This window comes from Felis catus, chromosome A1 (assembly GCF_018350175.1).
Source record: "Felis catus isolate Fca126 chromosome A1, F.catus_Fca126_mat1.0, whole genome shotgun sequence".
Lineage (NCBI taxonomy): Eukaryota > Metazoa > Chordata > Mammalia > Carnivora > Felidae > Felis > Felis catus.
In genome coordinates this window covers 129,138,954-129,155,313 of record NC_058368.1, presented here as the reverse complement: position 1 = coordinate 129,155,313, position 16,360 = coordinate 129,138,954, and the positions used below count along the sequence as shown (strand labels likewise).

The window sequence follows — 16,360 nt, the reverse complement described above, 5'->3', positions numbered from 1 at the left end:
TCTAACTGCACCATTTTGCTATAATCTCTGAGGGAGATGAAGTGGGACAAATGTTTATATTGCATATGCAGCATTCACTCCCTATAATGCAATTTCCTTTTAAACCACACACACAGAAAACCTCGCACAAACTCAGCATTTATTAAATATAGCAAGTCCTGAACATATTATAGTTTATTAATTAGGGAGAATGACCAAACGTACAGACTGAGGAAAAATCAGCTGTTCTGTCTCATATTTTATCTTTGTAATTATATGATTCATGTCAGTCTTCTCCACTAAGTAGACAGTAAGCTCCAGCGTGCAATTTTGTTCACCACCGTATCTCCAGGGCCCAGAAAATAGTACAGAAATATTTACTGGATGAATGAACATAGTATTAAACACTTGGAGATGTGGTAATATCCTGGTCTATAATCACCAAATTCAAGCGTAATACGAGATATACCATAAAGGAGGCAGAATCAACTTTCAAAAAACTAATTTTAATCAAAACAAAAATTGTTGATCATTAACAAGTTTATAAAACAGTGATTTAGTTACATAAATAAATTGATATCAGTGTATCAAATCTTAATTACTTTCAACTTCATGAGCATGTTTACATGGGTGATGAAGTACAACCTTTTTTTTTTCTTTTTACCTATTATAATAAATAAAATGGAGCGCATGAAATAGTTCTTCTAAACAAAAATACCTACAAACATACCTCTAGCATGTTCTCTAATGAAGGGAACAGGAGACACTGGACAACTTTTGCACCAAAACATAAAAATTGCTTTAAAAAGCACAAGGTTACAGAACCATCAGCTAAAGTAAAGACACTATACTGTAACCAAAGTTGGTATTTAATAATATAATGAACAGTTTGGTAGTTAGATCTCCAGTTTGGTTATTTTAAAGCATTAAGACAAGGCAAGATAGAAGGCTGCTTTTGTTTTGAGTAATTCTAGAGAAAATAAAATATATTTAAAAAAAAAAAAAAGAAAGAAAACTGAAAAGTAGAACAGTCATACCTACACAACTTTCTGTCCTGCACAAAGTCAAAATACCTATGCAGAATAGATATATAATATATATAATGTTATTTGTGCACAAAGGTTAGCTTATTATTAGCTCACTGCAAAGGCGTTGTATCATATGTCAATTGTTTTGGAAAACATTTTGTGTTTCGTGTCAAAAGGATATTTCTTTTAAGTTTCCTAGGCTAGGAGGCACGAACCCCAGTTCCGGCATACTGTATATTCTTAATGCTAAGGCTTGCTGCTCTGGCTGTGTATTTTGTTGTCCCTCTTTATTCTAGTGCCTGTTACAAGCATGTGTGGTGTAGTGGTTGTTGGTGGTGGTGTGTTTGTGTCTGGTGTCTGTGTGTATACATATATATATGTATACATAAACTGTATAAATATATATACATATATCATTTCTCCCAATAGATCGCAGTCCAACCATGCAATCCAAAAGGTGGCTCTGCATAGATGCCCAGCATGAAGTTCACCGCCTGAGCCAACCCTGAAGCAAGGCGCACTCTTTTAGTCCTTCTGATAGGTTTTCTCTCAGTTTTTTTGTTTTTGTTTAAAACCAAGCTACTGCAGCTTCAAGTATTTTGCATTACATAGAATATTTTTTATAAATTAGTTCATGTTATATTTTCAATATTCAGACATATACTATAATATATATACAGTACAATAAATGCTCTCATTCTTTTTTTAATTTTTTTTTTTGATAAATCCCTGAGAATGTATGTTGACAGTCGCTAAGTTTCCACATGCACAAGCATCGTGTGCCATGCTTCCGGACGAACAGCACTGCAAAGCCACGTGGGTCAGCCTTTTAACTATTAGTATTTCATTTTGTTGGTTTGTTTAAATATGCTGAAAATGTAAAGATGAGTTACAAAGGAGTAAAGCTGAATCCATTCGAGGTACTTATCACAGGATGGAGGTGTTCTGTTTGGTTTTTAAAGCCATTTCAATTATTTTTTTTTTTTTTTTTTGAGGCTGTGAACGTATACAGAAAACAGGAGAGCTATGTGGACTTTCGCCACTTGACAACATATACTCAGTGTAAACCAAACCTTTTTAACCTCTCTCTCATACAAAACCAAAAGAAAAATATTAAAAATTATAATAAAATAAAAGGAAAGGAAAAAAAAGTAAGAAAAAGGGAAAAAAATTAAAAAACACACAAACTTTCACAACATGACAATTTAGTCTGCAAACGCAATATAACTATACACATATAATACCGGTGTGGCTCTGTTCTTTAAGTTAAAAAGGGTACAAAGGCAGGCTCAAGTAAAAACAAACCATCCCTCCCTTCCCACCCCCCACCCCCATTCATACAAGTTCTATCAACCAAACCTCTCCCGAACCAACATCATCAGTTTCTTTTTGCCTTTGTAGATTTGTTTCAGGTTGTCGATAAACTGTGTAAACTGAATGTGTCCATCGTGCGCCATTAAGAAGGTCTCTCGGGCCTTGCTGAGGAACTCTATAAACTCACTATAGTGCCGAGGACTGATGTGCGTGAGTCTTGAGTGCGTCGTGTTGATGTAGGCCCCAATTGTGGCATCCAAGAGCTGCCTCAAGGGGGCTTTGTCCAGTGACATGAGCTTACCAGAGTTCCTCCTTCCGTGAAGTCCCACCATGCCAGGAGTGGTCAGAGTGCATCTGCGCAAAATGTCTGACAGTACCGTTGCACACTTGACACTCTTGACCACCAGAGGTATTATAGCTGCAAGCTCATTTTTACCAAGGGAGTGGCTGAGCGCACAGGCCCACAAAACGTCATTAATGGCAGGGTGTGTATCCTGATTGTAGCTCAGGTTGAGATGGGTCATGGCCAGGGTGGCCAGCTTGTAGGCCCTCATGGGGTACCCGCGGTGCTCCATGTACCGTGCTATCGTAAAGAGCTGGGTGTAGCTCATGCCGGTCGTAGCAGCGTCTAGAACAATTTGGTACGCCGTCTCAAAAGCTATGTGATCCTTTTCGCACAGGGTCAGCGCGGAGAGGGCACAGTTCTGAGGGTCCTTCATGGCACACTGCAATGCAAGTGTCCGGGCACTGCTGGCCAGCTTTTCCTGCTGGTGGCAGTCCAGATGGAGGCGAACGATGGTGCTGTTGGACATCACGGTGGTTGCAACTATACTTGTGGCCTCAGTGGGAGTAAAGAGCGTAAACCAGCTCTGCATGATGCTGTCCAGGGCATAGACACCTTCAAGGAACACAGAGAAGCCCTATTACTGACGAGGAGGCTGCACAGAGGTCTTGCCTTATTTCCACCTAACAATCAACGTTTACATGGTTAACCATCACAGGACATGAGCTAGGCCACGAAATCCTGGAAGGTAATGTGCCTGGACGCAACCTTTTAGAATAAGGTTATGACAGATTATTATTCAGTGAAATACCTAAAAGAAACATGAATTTCCCATAATAAACTTCCTCGGTAGCTGGTATGTGCACTGCACTGCTTGCCATTTCAGAAAATGGCTTATTGCTAATGAGTTCTAGTTCACTGGGGCCTCCTGTCAGTTATCCACCACAGAATCTGAGTCAGAAAAAAATGACCACTCTCACCAAAAGAGAAAGTTTTTATGGAGGATGTGTGTTTGTATATAGTTTAAAGTACACACAATACAAAATGATTAAGACACACAAAGAAGCAGAAAACTATGATCCGCCATCAAGAGAAAAAAGTCAACAGAAGCAGACCTACAGGTGACTCAGATGTTGGAATGTCTGACAAGATCTTTATAACATAACCGTTTTAAGGGCAGAGACCCAATGTGGCTGAGCCATAAGAAAATCTTAACTGCGAGTGATCTGAAGACAAGGTACTAAAACTCAAAAGAGAATTAGGTATATGCCTTGGTGCAGGAGTACGGAAGTTGTATTAGCAGTTCTCCAACCGGTATTACTTTTGTAATGCTGCACTAAAGCATCACCTCAACAATCGAATGATACAATTTTTATACTGAGACCAACTTCCTTTTTTCCAAAGTAACAAACCATTAAGATTAATAAAAGAAAAAACCAAGAAGAATGATTTTACAATATCTAAAAACTCAGGTGGCAGTGTCCTCTCAGCAAGAGGGGTATATACCCTTTTCTGATGCAAACAGGAAAACAATTTAACCAACACTCATTTAAAGCAGCCACCATTTTGTTTGTTGACATTCCTACTGGAAATCTAATTTTCTTTAGTACTGATTTACCGCAACAGAGGGGAAACAGTTGTTTGATGGTCTCACAAATTGCAGATTATGGGCAACCAGGAGGATCTTCTTATAGGTTTCACATACCCGAAAGCTCACCTAACCCACACTGTCATTTATCTGTTGGATATGATGACATATGCCCTCAGATGATAAAGAAAAATCTCAGCACACCTAGATAACTTTATATTATTTTAATTAAAATGGATCTAACCACTAACCCACAGTCTCAAGTTAGTTTCAAATGTGGTTTCCAACCTACCAAGGATTCACTCTGCAACTTTTTAATATAAAACTATAAACCTGATAATGATCTCACAGTTCATGAATTCCAGCCCCACACTGGGCTGTGCTGGCAGCATGGAACCTGCTTGGGATTCTCTCTCTCTCTCTCTCTCTCTCTCTCTCTCTCTCTCTCTGCCCTTCCCCTGCTCACTCTTTAGCTCGCTCAAAATAAATACAAATTAAAACTTAAAGAAACAACCATAGGCCTGATTATCACAAAAAGTTACTAAAAGCACCTTAAGAATGACAGAAATGAACAAAAAGTATTTACTCAGTGACTTATTCAATTTTAAACAGGAGTATGAAGCCTCACAAATGTGATAGTTGAGAAGAGGAACAGTACAACTAAAGGCTGGAGGCAGGGGTTGGAGGAAAGGAAGACCCTGTGGGTTGCTAGAAGGAACAAGGAGCCTTCGAGAAATCCAGGTAAAAGAGGGAAAACATTCTTGTATTTATAAATGATGAGTTAAATCCAACCAGGAGGCACTGGGGAAAGTTTCTCCTTCTCCAGAGTTTACCTACCCACTTCAGTAGCACACGTCACCAGCCACCTCACCATCTCCCGCCGTCGCCAATTTAAGGTGGACAGTGTCATTCGCATAACCTATAAACACAGGATAACAAAATATTTCAGAAGATGACCCTAACCCTAAGTCAACGGAAAAAGGAAATAATTCATCCCAAGGTATAAACTACTAGGAGTATTCCCTATGACCAGGAGGATGGAGAGCCATATTTAGAGCAAAGTTCTGCACATCAATTTAGATTCGACCATGGCTTCCCTAGCTGGCTTTGACCTTGCCTAGGAAGCAGGGGGCCCACATTCTACTCCAAATCGGCCGACTGACCAGATGCGGCATCCTGGGCCAGTTGCTCAATTATCACTTCTGCAAAAGCAGAGCGCTGGACTGCAGGATTAAGCACAGTCCATGCCCTCACCTCCTCCACAGCTTTAACATATTCTCTGATTCTAGATTTCTGAGGCTCTTCATGAACTAATTCTGACTAGGACCTCTCAGTGGACAAACAGGTTATTTTAAAATAATCATTTTAGTTACTCCTTCAAAATCTGGTTGTTCTTTTTTCTGGTGATCAAGAAGATATGCCTAGGTCTACGGAAAGAAATCATTTTTTGGCATCATTAGTCATCTGATTTTGTTTTTTACTTTCTAATAAGATCTTAAAATAAGTTGATCCACCTCTTCCTACTTCCCCTACCCTTTAAGATTTAGAACATCTGGGGAAGGACATGCCTAAAGCCTTAGAAAGGCATTGTGGGATTTCTTCTTGGGTCCTAGAAAGAATAAGGCAGGGGTTAAGTTCTAAGTGATCTGCCAGATTTATCCAAAAAAACCTGCCAGAATTCCAAATAACCAGAAAGCTTGTGTTAATGGTACTTTCTGCATCATTCCTTAAAGAGGCAAATGATAACAAAAATAAGCCACAGAGCACAAATTTATTTTTAAAAAGAAACTTCTAAAATGTCAATGTATAGCAGCAATCCTCTCTACCCGCTACTTGGACACTACTATATAGGGTGAGTACATTTTCCTGTAATCTAAGTCTTTAAACTTTATTAACCATCATGAGGAGACTCTGTAACTAAAAATCTACATTAATCATCTGATCAGGACATTCTATTCCCCATACTTAAGGTAATTATGTAATTATTTCTTTCAATGCTTTTAATGGTATATATGGTATATATTTTAATGGAGAGATTTCCTGAGACAGATCAAAGATTAAACTTTTCAGTTCCTGGTTTATATAGGAATTTTTTTTAGAAACTATAAGGAAGCAAACATCCATTTGTATGACTAAGAAAGCCTGCCGGAATACTGGAACTGGACCCTGGCCCAATCATTCCTCCTTTACCTAATTTTCTCAAGGTTATCAAAAGGAGCTAGAACTGCCCATCTATAATGAAAATGCAAACATCAATAAAAATTCATACTTCCTCTAAAAATTTAACCCCACAACTGATTCTTTATTATACACGATACACGATAGTTCTATTTAAGTCTCTTACTAGCAACAATCTCCTCTATTCATTAAAGGACAAACAGCGGTGTTAAGGCCATAATTCAGAAAATGACCTTTGTTATTGAAGGACACATACAGGGTTTCTAAAAGTACAGTCCCTGCACCTCAGGCAGCAGTCTGGTTCAGCTGGCAATGAGCACAGCTCTGAAATACAGTGCTCTTCTAAAGTCTAACCATTTTGTGCATTGAAGAGTCATTTGCCTGCACTAAAATATCCAAACAGAAACAACCCTAAGATGATGCCTTTATTTAGCAGTTCGTGGTGCCCCAGGAAAGACCACCAGTCATGTACCTGCAGGCCCAGCTCCAGAGACACTTTCAAAAGAGTGATGTCTGGCAAACTGTCCATGAGAGTTGCTATTTTAAATGCATCTTGGGCAAGCTTGAAGATGTGGGATGAGGAGTGAATGTTTTTCTGGATGGATTCTAATACTGTTTCCAGCCTCCGAACGTCGCCTGCAACGAACATGGGAAAACCAAACCAAAGCAAAACAAAACAAACAAATCATACAACCACATACATATACACACACACAAGAGGGAGGGAAAAAAGGAAACAAAACAAAACATAAAGCGCAAGTTAATTTACCTGAAATGTTCACATATGGCACAGATGTCACTACAACTAAGTGTTCCAGAGTTACATGCCTATGAATCTCCGCTTCACAAAGATACACGGAGACACATCCTCGGTAACAAAGGCACAAAATTAACCGGAATGAACATGAGATAGTAAAAAACCCTCCTTAGTTCCTGCTTACATATTTTTGGTGAATATTTCAGGGAGAAAAAAAAATATGTCACCTAACATTTTAATCTGCTTCTGAACCTGAACCACATTTACATGGCATGACACTAAACCTACATTTACATGGCATGACACTAAACCTAAACTCTGTCAGCACCGAGTTTAATGATGCAATTAAAAGAGGAAAACGTCAGGTTCAAGTGAGTAGCACTTGTTTTACCTTATAAGCTAATGTCCTTACAACCAGACATTAGCACCACTACTGAGAACTGGATGGAAAACATGACCGTTTAAATAAAAAAGGCAAACTATTTAATCATGAAGTCTCAGGACAATCCAATACCTTTGGCTGCAGTTAGCATGGTGGATGCCAGCTCACACTGCTGGGATTCTATGTGGCTTAGAGTGAACCAACGAGGATATCGGTTGGGAACAACTGACGCAATATGGTGTGGGCGGGTGAGGTCTCCAGTTGGAGCAGTAGATTCCAATACTAGTAACCTGTAATGAGAAGACAAGGCAGTTGGCTCCCAGTTATTCCTGGTCCATCACCTTGGCCACAGGGTCTGGTCAGAAAGCAGATGAATGGGTAGATGCTGGGAGAAACTGCTCAGGTCCTTGGTGCAAGAAGAGCTGGTACAGCTACACTCTGCTATCTGGATGCCAAAGTCACCTTGTTAATTGCTCATTACCCAAACTTAAGAGATTTCTTTTCCTTAGCATCATTCAAAAAACTGCAATTATTCAAGGAAATTAAGATATATAGCAATGAAGAGATCTGAAACACAAGGCTCGATGTTTACCTACTTTAAAATTTTTGAATCTTCTCACTCATTAAAAAAATAAAAATCAACAGAAACTGATAGTCAGGTGAACATTTAAGACTGAGCTTGCAATGGTCAGGGATCAGTGGATAGCTGAAATGGATAAGCTAACTCATTAAAACACAACATAAGAGGGGAAGTTAGACAAAAAATAAACTCATGTTTCCTGCAGAATTAGTTCCTTATTACTTCAGGAATTTGTAGTTAGAATATGTTCTATCAATCCTATCAGAGATGATGAATGCAAATGATCCAAGTATTTGTCCTTTGACAGTCTTGCATAAATTCAGTGAGATCTCTAATTTCAATCAATGTTTGACTGAGAATATGTTGACAAATAAAGAACAATTATTGGAAAACAAAGCACGTGCTTAGCAATCTCTTCCAGATAGAAGTACCAAAGAGATAAGCAGAGTAGCTACAACTGCAATTATTCCTTTACAATCATCAAAACGCTGACCTTAATTCAGGTATACCAGTGTTAGGGACTATGGAATAAGAGCTGAAGACCAAAGGGTGTGAGGCTGGCCTTGGGGCCTCACCCAAGAACAGTTACTGCTCTGCTAAGCCAAATGCCTCACTTTCATTTCCTTTTATCTAGGGACAAAGAGATGTGAGCATTAAAGAGTGGCAAGGTAAGCTATTAAGTAAGAAGAATTTTGGTGGAGTTGCTATTTAACTTTTCAAAAAACCTAGAATGCCCCTGTGTTCACAGGCAGATCTTTCCAGAGTTGCTGTAGAGGAAACTGGTCAATATGCTAAAAGGATGAGAAAATGAGTGCTAAAAACACCCTTTTCCCGCTCTCCCACCCTTCTCTCACTTCCACAAGGACGAAGAAGCAAGTAAGCTACAGGTCTCTTTTCTTTCCTGTTGCCCTGGCTGCCTTGAGAGGCTCTAGTAGGTCACACTACCTCCCTTCCACAGCAGTCTTTTAGCAGGACTAGTGGCAAGTAGAAGAAAAGGTTGGAAAACAATCCCCCAGGGCCCTACTAATATCCCCCATAAACAAATTGCCTTGGCAGCAACCAAGGAAAAACATCAGTGAGTTTCTGAGTGTTACAAAGCAAGCCTTTCTACCTGACAGATACCTTCCCATAAGCTAGAATCACAGAGAAACCTTTTATTTTACCCCTCAACTTTACAGTGGTCCTAGCAATCATATAACATTAGCATTCTTCCATTTCAAACAGGAGCAAAATTCTTAAGATTTATGGAAGCATAGAGCTAAGCATCTGTCTTCGTCTGACAACTTCTATTTCAGCTTCCAAAAATGGGAATAAAAACTTACAAAACTGTGCCCTAAAATAGACCAAGGGGTATAAAGTAATTTGGTGGGGGGATTTCTGCTTATGTTAGTTATTAATTCATCTGGGGACATTTTAAAAATTAGATAAGAGAAAACTCAACAAGGTTTCTCTGACAGGTTAAACAGATTTCATGGCGCCAAGGAAAGAATACCAAGTTAAAAGACGTCAGACTCAATACACATGGGCACACAGGTAGGTACACACACACACACACACACACACACACACACACACACACACACACGCACACTCACTGCATAAAAAAAGAGGCCTCCTGAAAGATGTAAGCTGCCCTCACACAGGCAAGAACTTCTTTCGAATCCACTACAATGTTTCCGGACACAGAAACTTTGATGAAAAGATTCTACGGGACCAAACTACTCCCCAGCACCTCAAACTCTTAGGCGTGTGTGTACATGGTCTGTCTTTCTTTGGTGACTATAACTAAGTCTAATCTGCACTTTAAGACAGGAATGTTTTAATTATTTAAAAAAGGAAAAATCTCATATTTTAAGAAAAGGAGATATGCCTTTCAGATCCTTAACGTTTAATAGGCAACAGTTAACATTAAAAAATATAATCTTGAATTCATTAAAAAATATTCACCTAGACAAATTCATGGTAAAAAATATTTGATGAACAGACTTTAAAAAGTAAAGCGAAGGGGCACCTGAGCGACTCAGCCAGTCGAGCATCCGACTCTTGATTTTGGCTCGGTTCATGATTCCAGGGTCGTGGAATCCAGCCCTGTGCTGGGCTCCGTGCTGAGTGTGGAGTCTGCTTGGGATTCTCTCTCTCTCCCTTTGCCCCTCCACCCCCGTTACCCCTCTTGTGCACTCTCTCTAAAAAAATTTTTAAGAATAAATAAAAAGGAAAGTGAAAATAGGAAGGTCAGTGGCAGAGAACAACATAATCTAATTATCATTCATGAAAGGGAGGGTTGGGGAGGAGATGGAAGTAGTCAGACTGAGGAGAGCAGGTCCTGGAAAATGCCTAATAGTGCTGCCTTCAACCCTAGTCACCAGGCCTCATCTTCCCTTAAGCTCCAGGTGAGCACAAAGGGGTTTCAGCGATACTACGGCCTTCCTGCACTATTGATGCAGCAGGTGTGAAGGGCTCCCTCAGTTATTACATTCAGTCAAGTAAACTTATTATTTACCACTGTTTCAAAATCTAATATTTTCAAAACAATTAACTAATTAGGAAGGTTTCAACTGTTGCTCCCTTGTGATTAAACTTGGCCTAAAATTGTTCTTTAATTCCCAAATTCTAGCTTCAAGAAAAGTAAGAAAAAGCCACCATGAGCACAAGTATGATAGCAGTCTAGGAGACAATTCTTCCTTTACTGTAAAATAAAAAGCCAAACAAACCAACAAACAAACCACCACTACAACAATCCAAGAAGCATAAATAGTTTCTTTAGCTTTGCTGCTGCCTACAAGAGATATGAATGAATGAGAAGTCAGTTAACAGCCATTTTTTTCCCAGTGGGGAATTTGGATTGCCTCTGCCCGACTGGGCTGTGAATACGTACCGCATTGCTCTCAGTGCAATTTTGTATGCCAATTCAGCATCATGAGGTAGGAGAGAGGTGAAGAGATACTTGGCAAATGTGTGCATTGGAACGCTCTCCCGATGGATTATTTCGCCTAAACCACTATATGGTCCGGCTGTGGGAAGAGAGCATACACATTTTACATTCCTAAAAAAGGAACTAAGACTTCTTGTAAAGTATATTTTTAAAAATTTTTATGTAACGTTATGACATATACAAGCTATTCTAGTTAAGAATGTAACCAAAGTGACATAGTAGAAAGAAATACAATTCTTAGTCAAAAATGATTCCACAGGGTGTAGTATCCAGTATCCAATCACTTCAGGAACAGTCCCCAACTAACTGTACCATAGCGAAAATGAGAATCACAGAACTAAGGGGCAGAGCTTTTTCATATTATAACTGCTTCAGAGAAAGAAACCCTCTGAAGCATAAAATCTCACTGAATTCAAGAGACATCCTTTCTCACTGTGTGACATCTGAGCATCCAGATTTGCAAACGCACACACGACTGTGCAGCTTAACTGTGGAACCTGCCCCCGGACCCCATCAGTCTTGTGGGCACGGACAAGTCAGGTTTCCAGAAAAGAGTGCTTCGCCTCAAGGGAGGACTCTTAAACCACAAATCCCAATGCAAAGACTTTAAACACAGTTGCTTCTAATAAGCAGAAATAGGTATTAATTCTCGGAAAGTGATTAATAATAAAAGAATAGTTAGTAATCCATTTGATACTCACCACAGGCAAAGAAAAAAAAAATTAAAGTAACTGGAAATCTACTACTTTGAGGGCTCCAAAAGACCAATTTCAAAAGTAAAATTACATTTAAGCTGTCAAAACTCATTTCTTAGTAGGTTATGACAGGCATGGTGACAGAACTAACTTCCCTTGTGAGCTCTCTGAACGCTGCCCTAAGAAAGGCAATACCAAATTTTAAAATAAATTTTGAAAGGAAACCACAGTGGTTAGTTCAACTACTTTCCACTTAGGTACTTTGAGGTTTAGTTACTGTAAAGTGTTTAATAAATTAGTTTCCATGTCACCTTTGGGTAACATTTGTTTAATGATTTCTAGAATTATGAACCATGACACTACTGCTCAAAGGACATAATACATTTGTTTTCCATGAGAAAAATCAGTCTGGCGAAGAGTTTAGAACGCAAGAAATGTCAGTTCAGAAGAAATGGTGTGAAGAGTTGGAATTGGGCACTGAGTAGGAGCATGATACATTACAGATAATTTTAATAGAGATTATTTTAACATTTCTGTATTTTTTGGTTAGTATTTTTGAACTGTTCATTATTTAAGGACTTTGAAAATCGTATTCTCATAAAAATTTGTTTTTTTACCTAGGCAAACTAAAATCCACCCTAGAGTTCTAATTTTACCAAATCCATGACCTTTCTTTTACGTTTAAGACATTTAAAAATATTCTGCAAAAGTTGATATAGCATTATAGTTCTGCCTTTAGTTTAAATAATGAGGCCAAACTATTTAAATTATTATTATGGACTGAAAGTTTATATTCCCCACCCCAATTCATATGCAGAAGCCCCAACTCCCAAGGTGAACTATACTTGGACATAAGGCCTTTACAGAGGTAATGAAGGTTAAATGGGTTCATAGGGTATGGCCCTGATCCAATAGGATTAGTGTCCTTATAAGAACAGATATCAAAGAGTTCTCTTTCTCTTTCTACCCTTCTGCTTGTGAGAGCACAAGAAGACAGACATATACAAGACAGGAAGAGAGGGCTCACCAGAAATTTAATTATCGAGCACTTTGGCCCTGGACTTCCCAGCCTCCAGAATTGTGTGAAATTTCTATTGCTTAAGCCACCCACTCTGCAGTATTTTGCTATGGCAGCCTGGGAAGACTAAGACACTAACTCTACTTAAGACCTAGTTATAGCAAACTTGTAGACTATCTATTTTCTTCATTTCTCCTCCATTTCCTTTCAATGTTTCCCTTAAATCACCAAGTTACCTTTTTGTGCTATGCAAAACAGGCCAGGATGCATAATCAACACTTCTTGTTATGATACCTCCCAACAAGAAAAACAGTCAGCCGATTATTCAGAATTATTTGTAGATGAATAATCAGTGTAATCCCTGAACTCGCAGAAGTGCTTTACCATTACGTCAATTGGCCCAATGTGCCAATATTGCATTGTGGTCAAAAGCGATCAACACGCAGCAACAATACAGGGTTACTACTGTTTCTTTTTCAGAAAAAGTTAGCATCTTTTATTTCAGAATAGTTACTGTCTGCTAACTACTATGCTCCTGAAATTTACAAAGTAACTGTAAGAAGAATTGATGCCCCAGTGCAGTCAACTCAGTCATGGAGTGTTTATTTTCAGGAGTTTACAGAAATGGTCCCTTGGCTTCCCCTTAGACTGCTTCCCGTCCTGCACTACCCATTCTTTACAGTCCTAGCAGGATCAGGAAAGTAAAGGAAGCTGTGATGAATCAACAGCATTCCTTAGCAGGCACAGTTCTTAAAAAAAAAATGTTTAACAGGGAGGGATGCGCTAATCAAAAGCTAAGAAAAAGTTTTAAAATATTCATGAGTAATGAACATGGAGACATTTAAAAAGGCAAATCATAAACAGGTATAAGACACTATCAACTCTATAAAAAGCACACATTCTCTTCCTGTCCTTCAGTATAATGGAAATCAAAACTCAGTTACTAAGAGCCAATGACAACATAAAAGTTTGTGGCTAATGGTACTGCTTGTATCAAAAGGAATTAAACAGGAGGGAACTAAAACAAAACAGTAATAAAAGAATGAAGATCACCTGAAATTTGCCAAGATAGGCTTTTTTTAATCTTTAGAAGAAAAAAAAAGTTAAGGAGAGTGCTTCAAAAAATTACTATCAAGAATTTTACCAAAATTACTCTTGTTATTAAGAACATTTTCCCTTTAAAATACACTTATAAAACACACAAATGTATGATACTGTAATATATTTGATAAAGGTTTTTCTTTCAAAGAGATCTTTAGCTTTGGACAAATAAAAGCAGTGAAATGTTATTTTCTCTAAATCCTTTCCCTGTATGCAACAGTTCTAAATATATGATGAGAACACCACACTTTACTCATCTATCAATCACAGACAATCCCACAATAATACCCATGTACTTAAGATATAGAAGCAACTTTACCCAGTAGGCATCACCGAAATTTGCATAAAAGATTAGGCTAGTATATAAATTACACTTACTCTTTTCCAGAAAAAAAACAAAACAAACAGAAAAAACTTTTTAAAAATAATGCCAGCCAAAATTTCTTAGGCCATTCAGCTCTTGACCTTATAAAAAGAAGAGAATTAAGACTGCCTTAGAGAGTCCATGAAACTTTGAACTTGGTGAATCTACACTTAATGAATTCTCTGAAAGAATTAGCGAGTGGTAATTCATTCCTGGAGCCTCCAAGTCCTTTGCTAACACATGCAAAACGACATACTCAAAACCCAGATGTCATGTAAAAGCCAAAATAATAATTCAGAGGAATGCCGATGAATTTCCATTTCATTATTTAAGTGATCAAGTAAATAGGTACATGGCTACCAGCACGAACTCGCAAATTATCAAACTTAACATTTATCTCAGTAACAACATAGACTAAATAGGCACAGTCCTTTTCAAGGTTTGTGGCATTAAAAGGGGCTCATTTCTAACAGGCTATCTCACATCACCACTTATATCAAATGACACACAAGTGAACATCAGTACTTTTTGATTAAGTGATATTATTTTTTGGATAGTAAACATTCCTGTGACATTCAGTGGCCATACCAATCAGAATAACTACCATACTGAATGCATAAAAAAAACAGTATTCCCAACATAAGAAAGCTTAGTGCCTCAATAAAATTGGCAGAACAAGCGGAAAACTTCTTTATCACACTACCTTCTAATAGGAAGACTGCTTGCTTGCGAAAAATTTTCACCAGTGTGTCATCCAATTCAATTTCCTGAAGCTTGGAAATGAGCTGCTCCTCATTCCGGCAAACCTTCTCTTGTGTGTACAGCCCGTCAGGCATGATACGCTGCTGTCCCAGCCCTATCAGGGCGACTTCCACAGCTAGTGTTAAATAGGATTCCCCCTCTTCTAAGAATTTGTGTGCAGGGAGATGCTGGTATTCCAGAGACTTGCACTGTCCCGTATTCTCTGTAAAATGTCACAAAAGAAAGCAGAGTTCAGATACTACTTTTGCAGGTACCGATAGGTATAAATATTTATTTTACCCAGGACCATTAAATGAATCGTTGACTTTATTCCAAGAAAAATAGAAAATATGTTTCTTACGTTAAAGTGCGTAGTTTTCTAGATCTTTTAAAAAATGACCATGAATGACTAGATATGTATATTTTAAGGGACAGAATATTACAAATATTTTCCTCCCACTGAAAATGAATCACCAAAAAACCCTACAAATCTAAGAAGAGATCTTAAGAATACTAAAGAGTAAAAAAAAAACCCCCAAAAACCAAAAAAAAAAACAAAAAAAAACTTTACTTAAACAAGAGTAAACTTATATAATGACTGCCATAGTTACCAACTCTTTAAAGCCCGGCATTAAAAAAGAAGTTGTTTCCAAAGTGTTATCACAATATTGGAATTTAATGAAGAAATTAGAGAACACAACATACTAACCAATTTCAAGGTCCTTTCTGCTATCAAAGAGTCATATCAGTTATCAAGAGGAACGATTCTTTGAGCATTCTCTTATTTCTGCTGAAGCACTTCTATGAGAAATTTTAACCAATTTCAACCATCAGACTCCCAAGGAAAATGAATTCAGAGTCATAGCTTTCACCGTCCTGACAGAGTCTGGGGCACCCATAATCCATGAAGGCAAACACCACAGGGGAAATTGTGGAGGGACAACATTATTAATCCTCTGTGTTCACCCATTCATGAGAGCAGAAAAGGGACAGTACTCCCTCCCTGCCACACCTCTGTCCACAGCCCACAGGCAGTTATTTTAACGCTGATTCTTAAGTTTCAAGAGGCCAGAGAGAAATCTCAAAACATGCTTTAAAGGAATGTGTGATGTAGGGGAGCCTGGGTGGCTCAGTTGGGTAAGTGTCTGACTTCGGCTCATGTCATGATCTTATGGTCTGAGAGTTCAAGCCCCGTGTGGGCTCTCTTGCTGTCAGCACAGAGCCCACTTGGGATCCTCTGTCTGTCTGTCTCCCTCTCTCTCTCTCTCTCTCTCTCTCTCTCTCTCTCTCTCTCTGCGCCCCTCCCCTACTTGCCCTCTGTCTCAAAATAATAAATGAACTTAATAAAATAAAATAATGTGTGATGTAAAACACTTTTAGTGACATTAGATAATCCTCTTAAAGTAGACTACAACCCATG

General features: G+C 38.5%; 1 protein-coding gene across 1 annotated transcript in view; it reads right to left on the bottom strand.

Annotated features, from left to right (window-relative positions):
- Positions 1–464: 464 nt before the first annotated feature.
- Positions 465–16,360, bottom strand: part of ZSWIM6 (zinc finger SWIM-type containing 6) — a 197,165-nt gene continuing 181,269 nt past the window's right edge. The window contains exons 9-14 of the mRNA XM_023256902.2: positions 14,903–15,163; positions 10,965–11,100; positions 7,642–7,799; positions 6,843–7,006; positions 5,030–5,111; positions 465–3,219 (exon numbers count right to left, since the gene is read on the bottom strand). Of these exons, the coding sequence (XP_023112670.2) occupies positions 2,357–3,219; positions 5,030–5,111; positions 6,843–7,006; positions 7,642–7,799; positions 10,965–11,100; positions 14,903–15,163 (1,664 nt within the window). The 3' untranslated portion in view covers positions 465–2,356. The remainder of the gene's footprint in view (positions 3,220–5,029; positions 5,112–6,842; positions 7,007–7,641; positions 7,800–10,964; positions 11,101–14,902; positions 15,164–16,360) is intronic.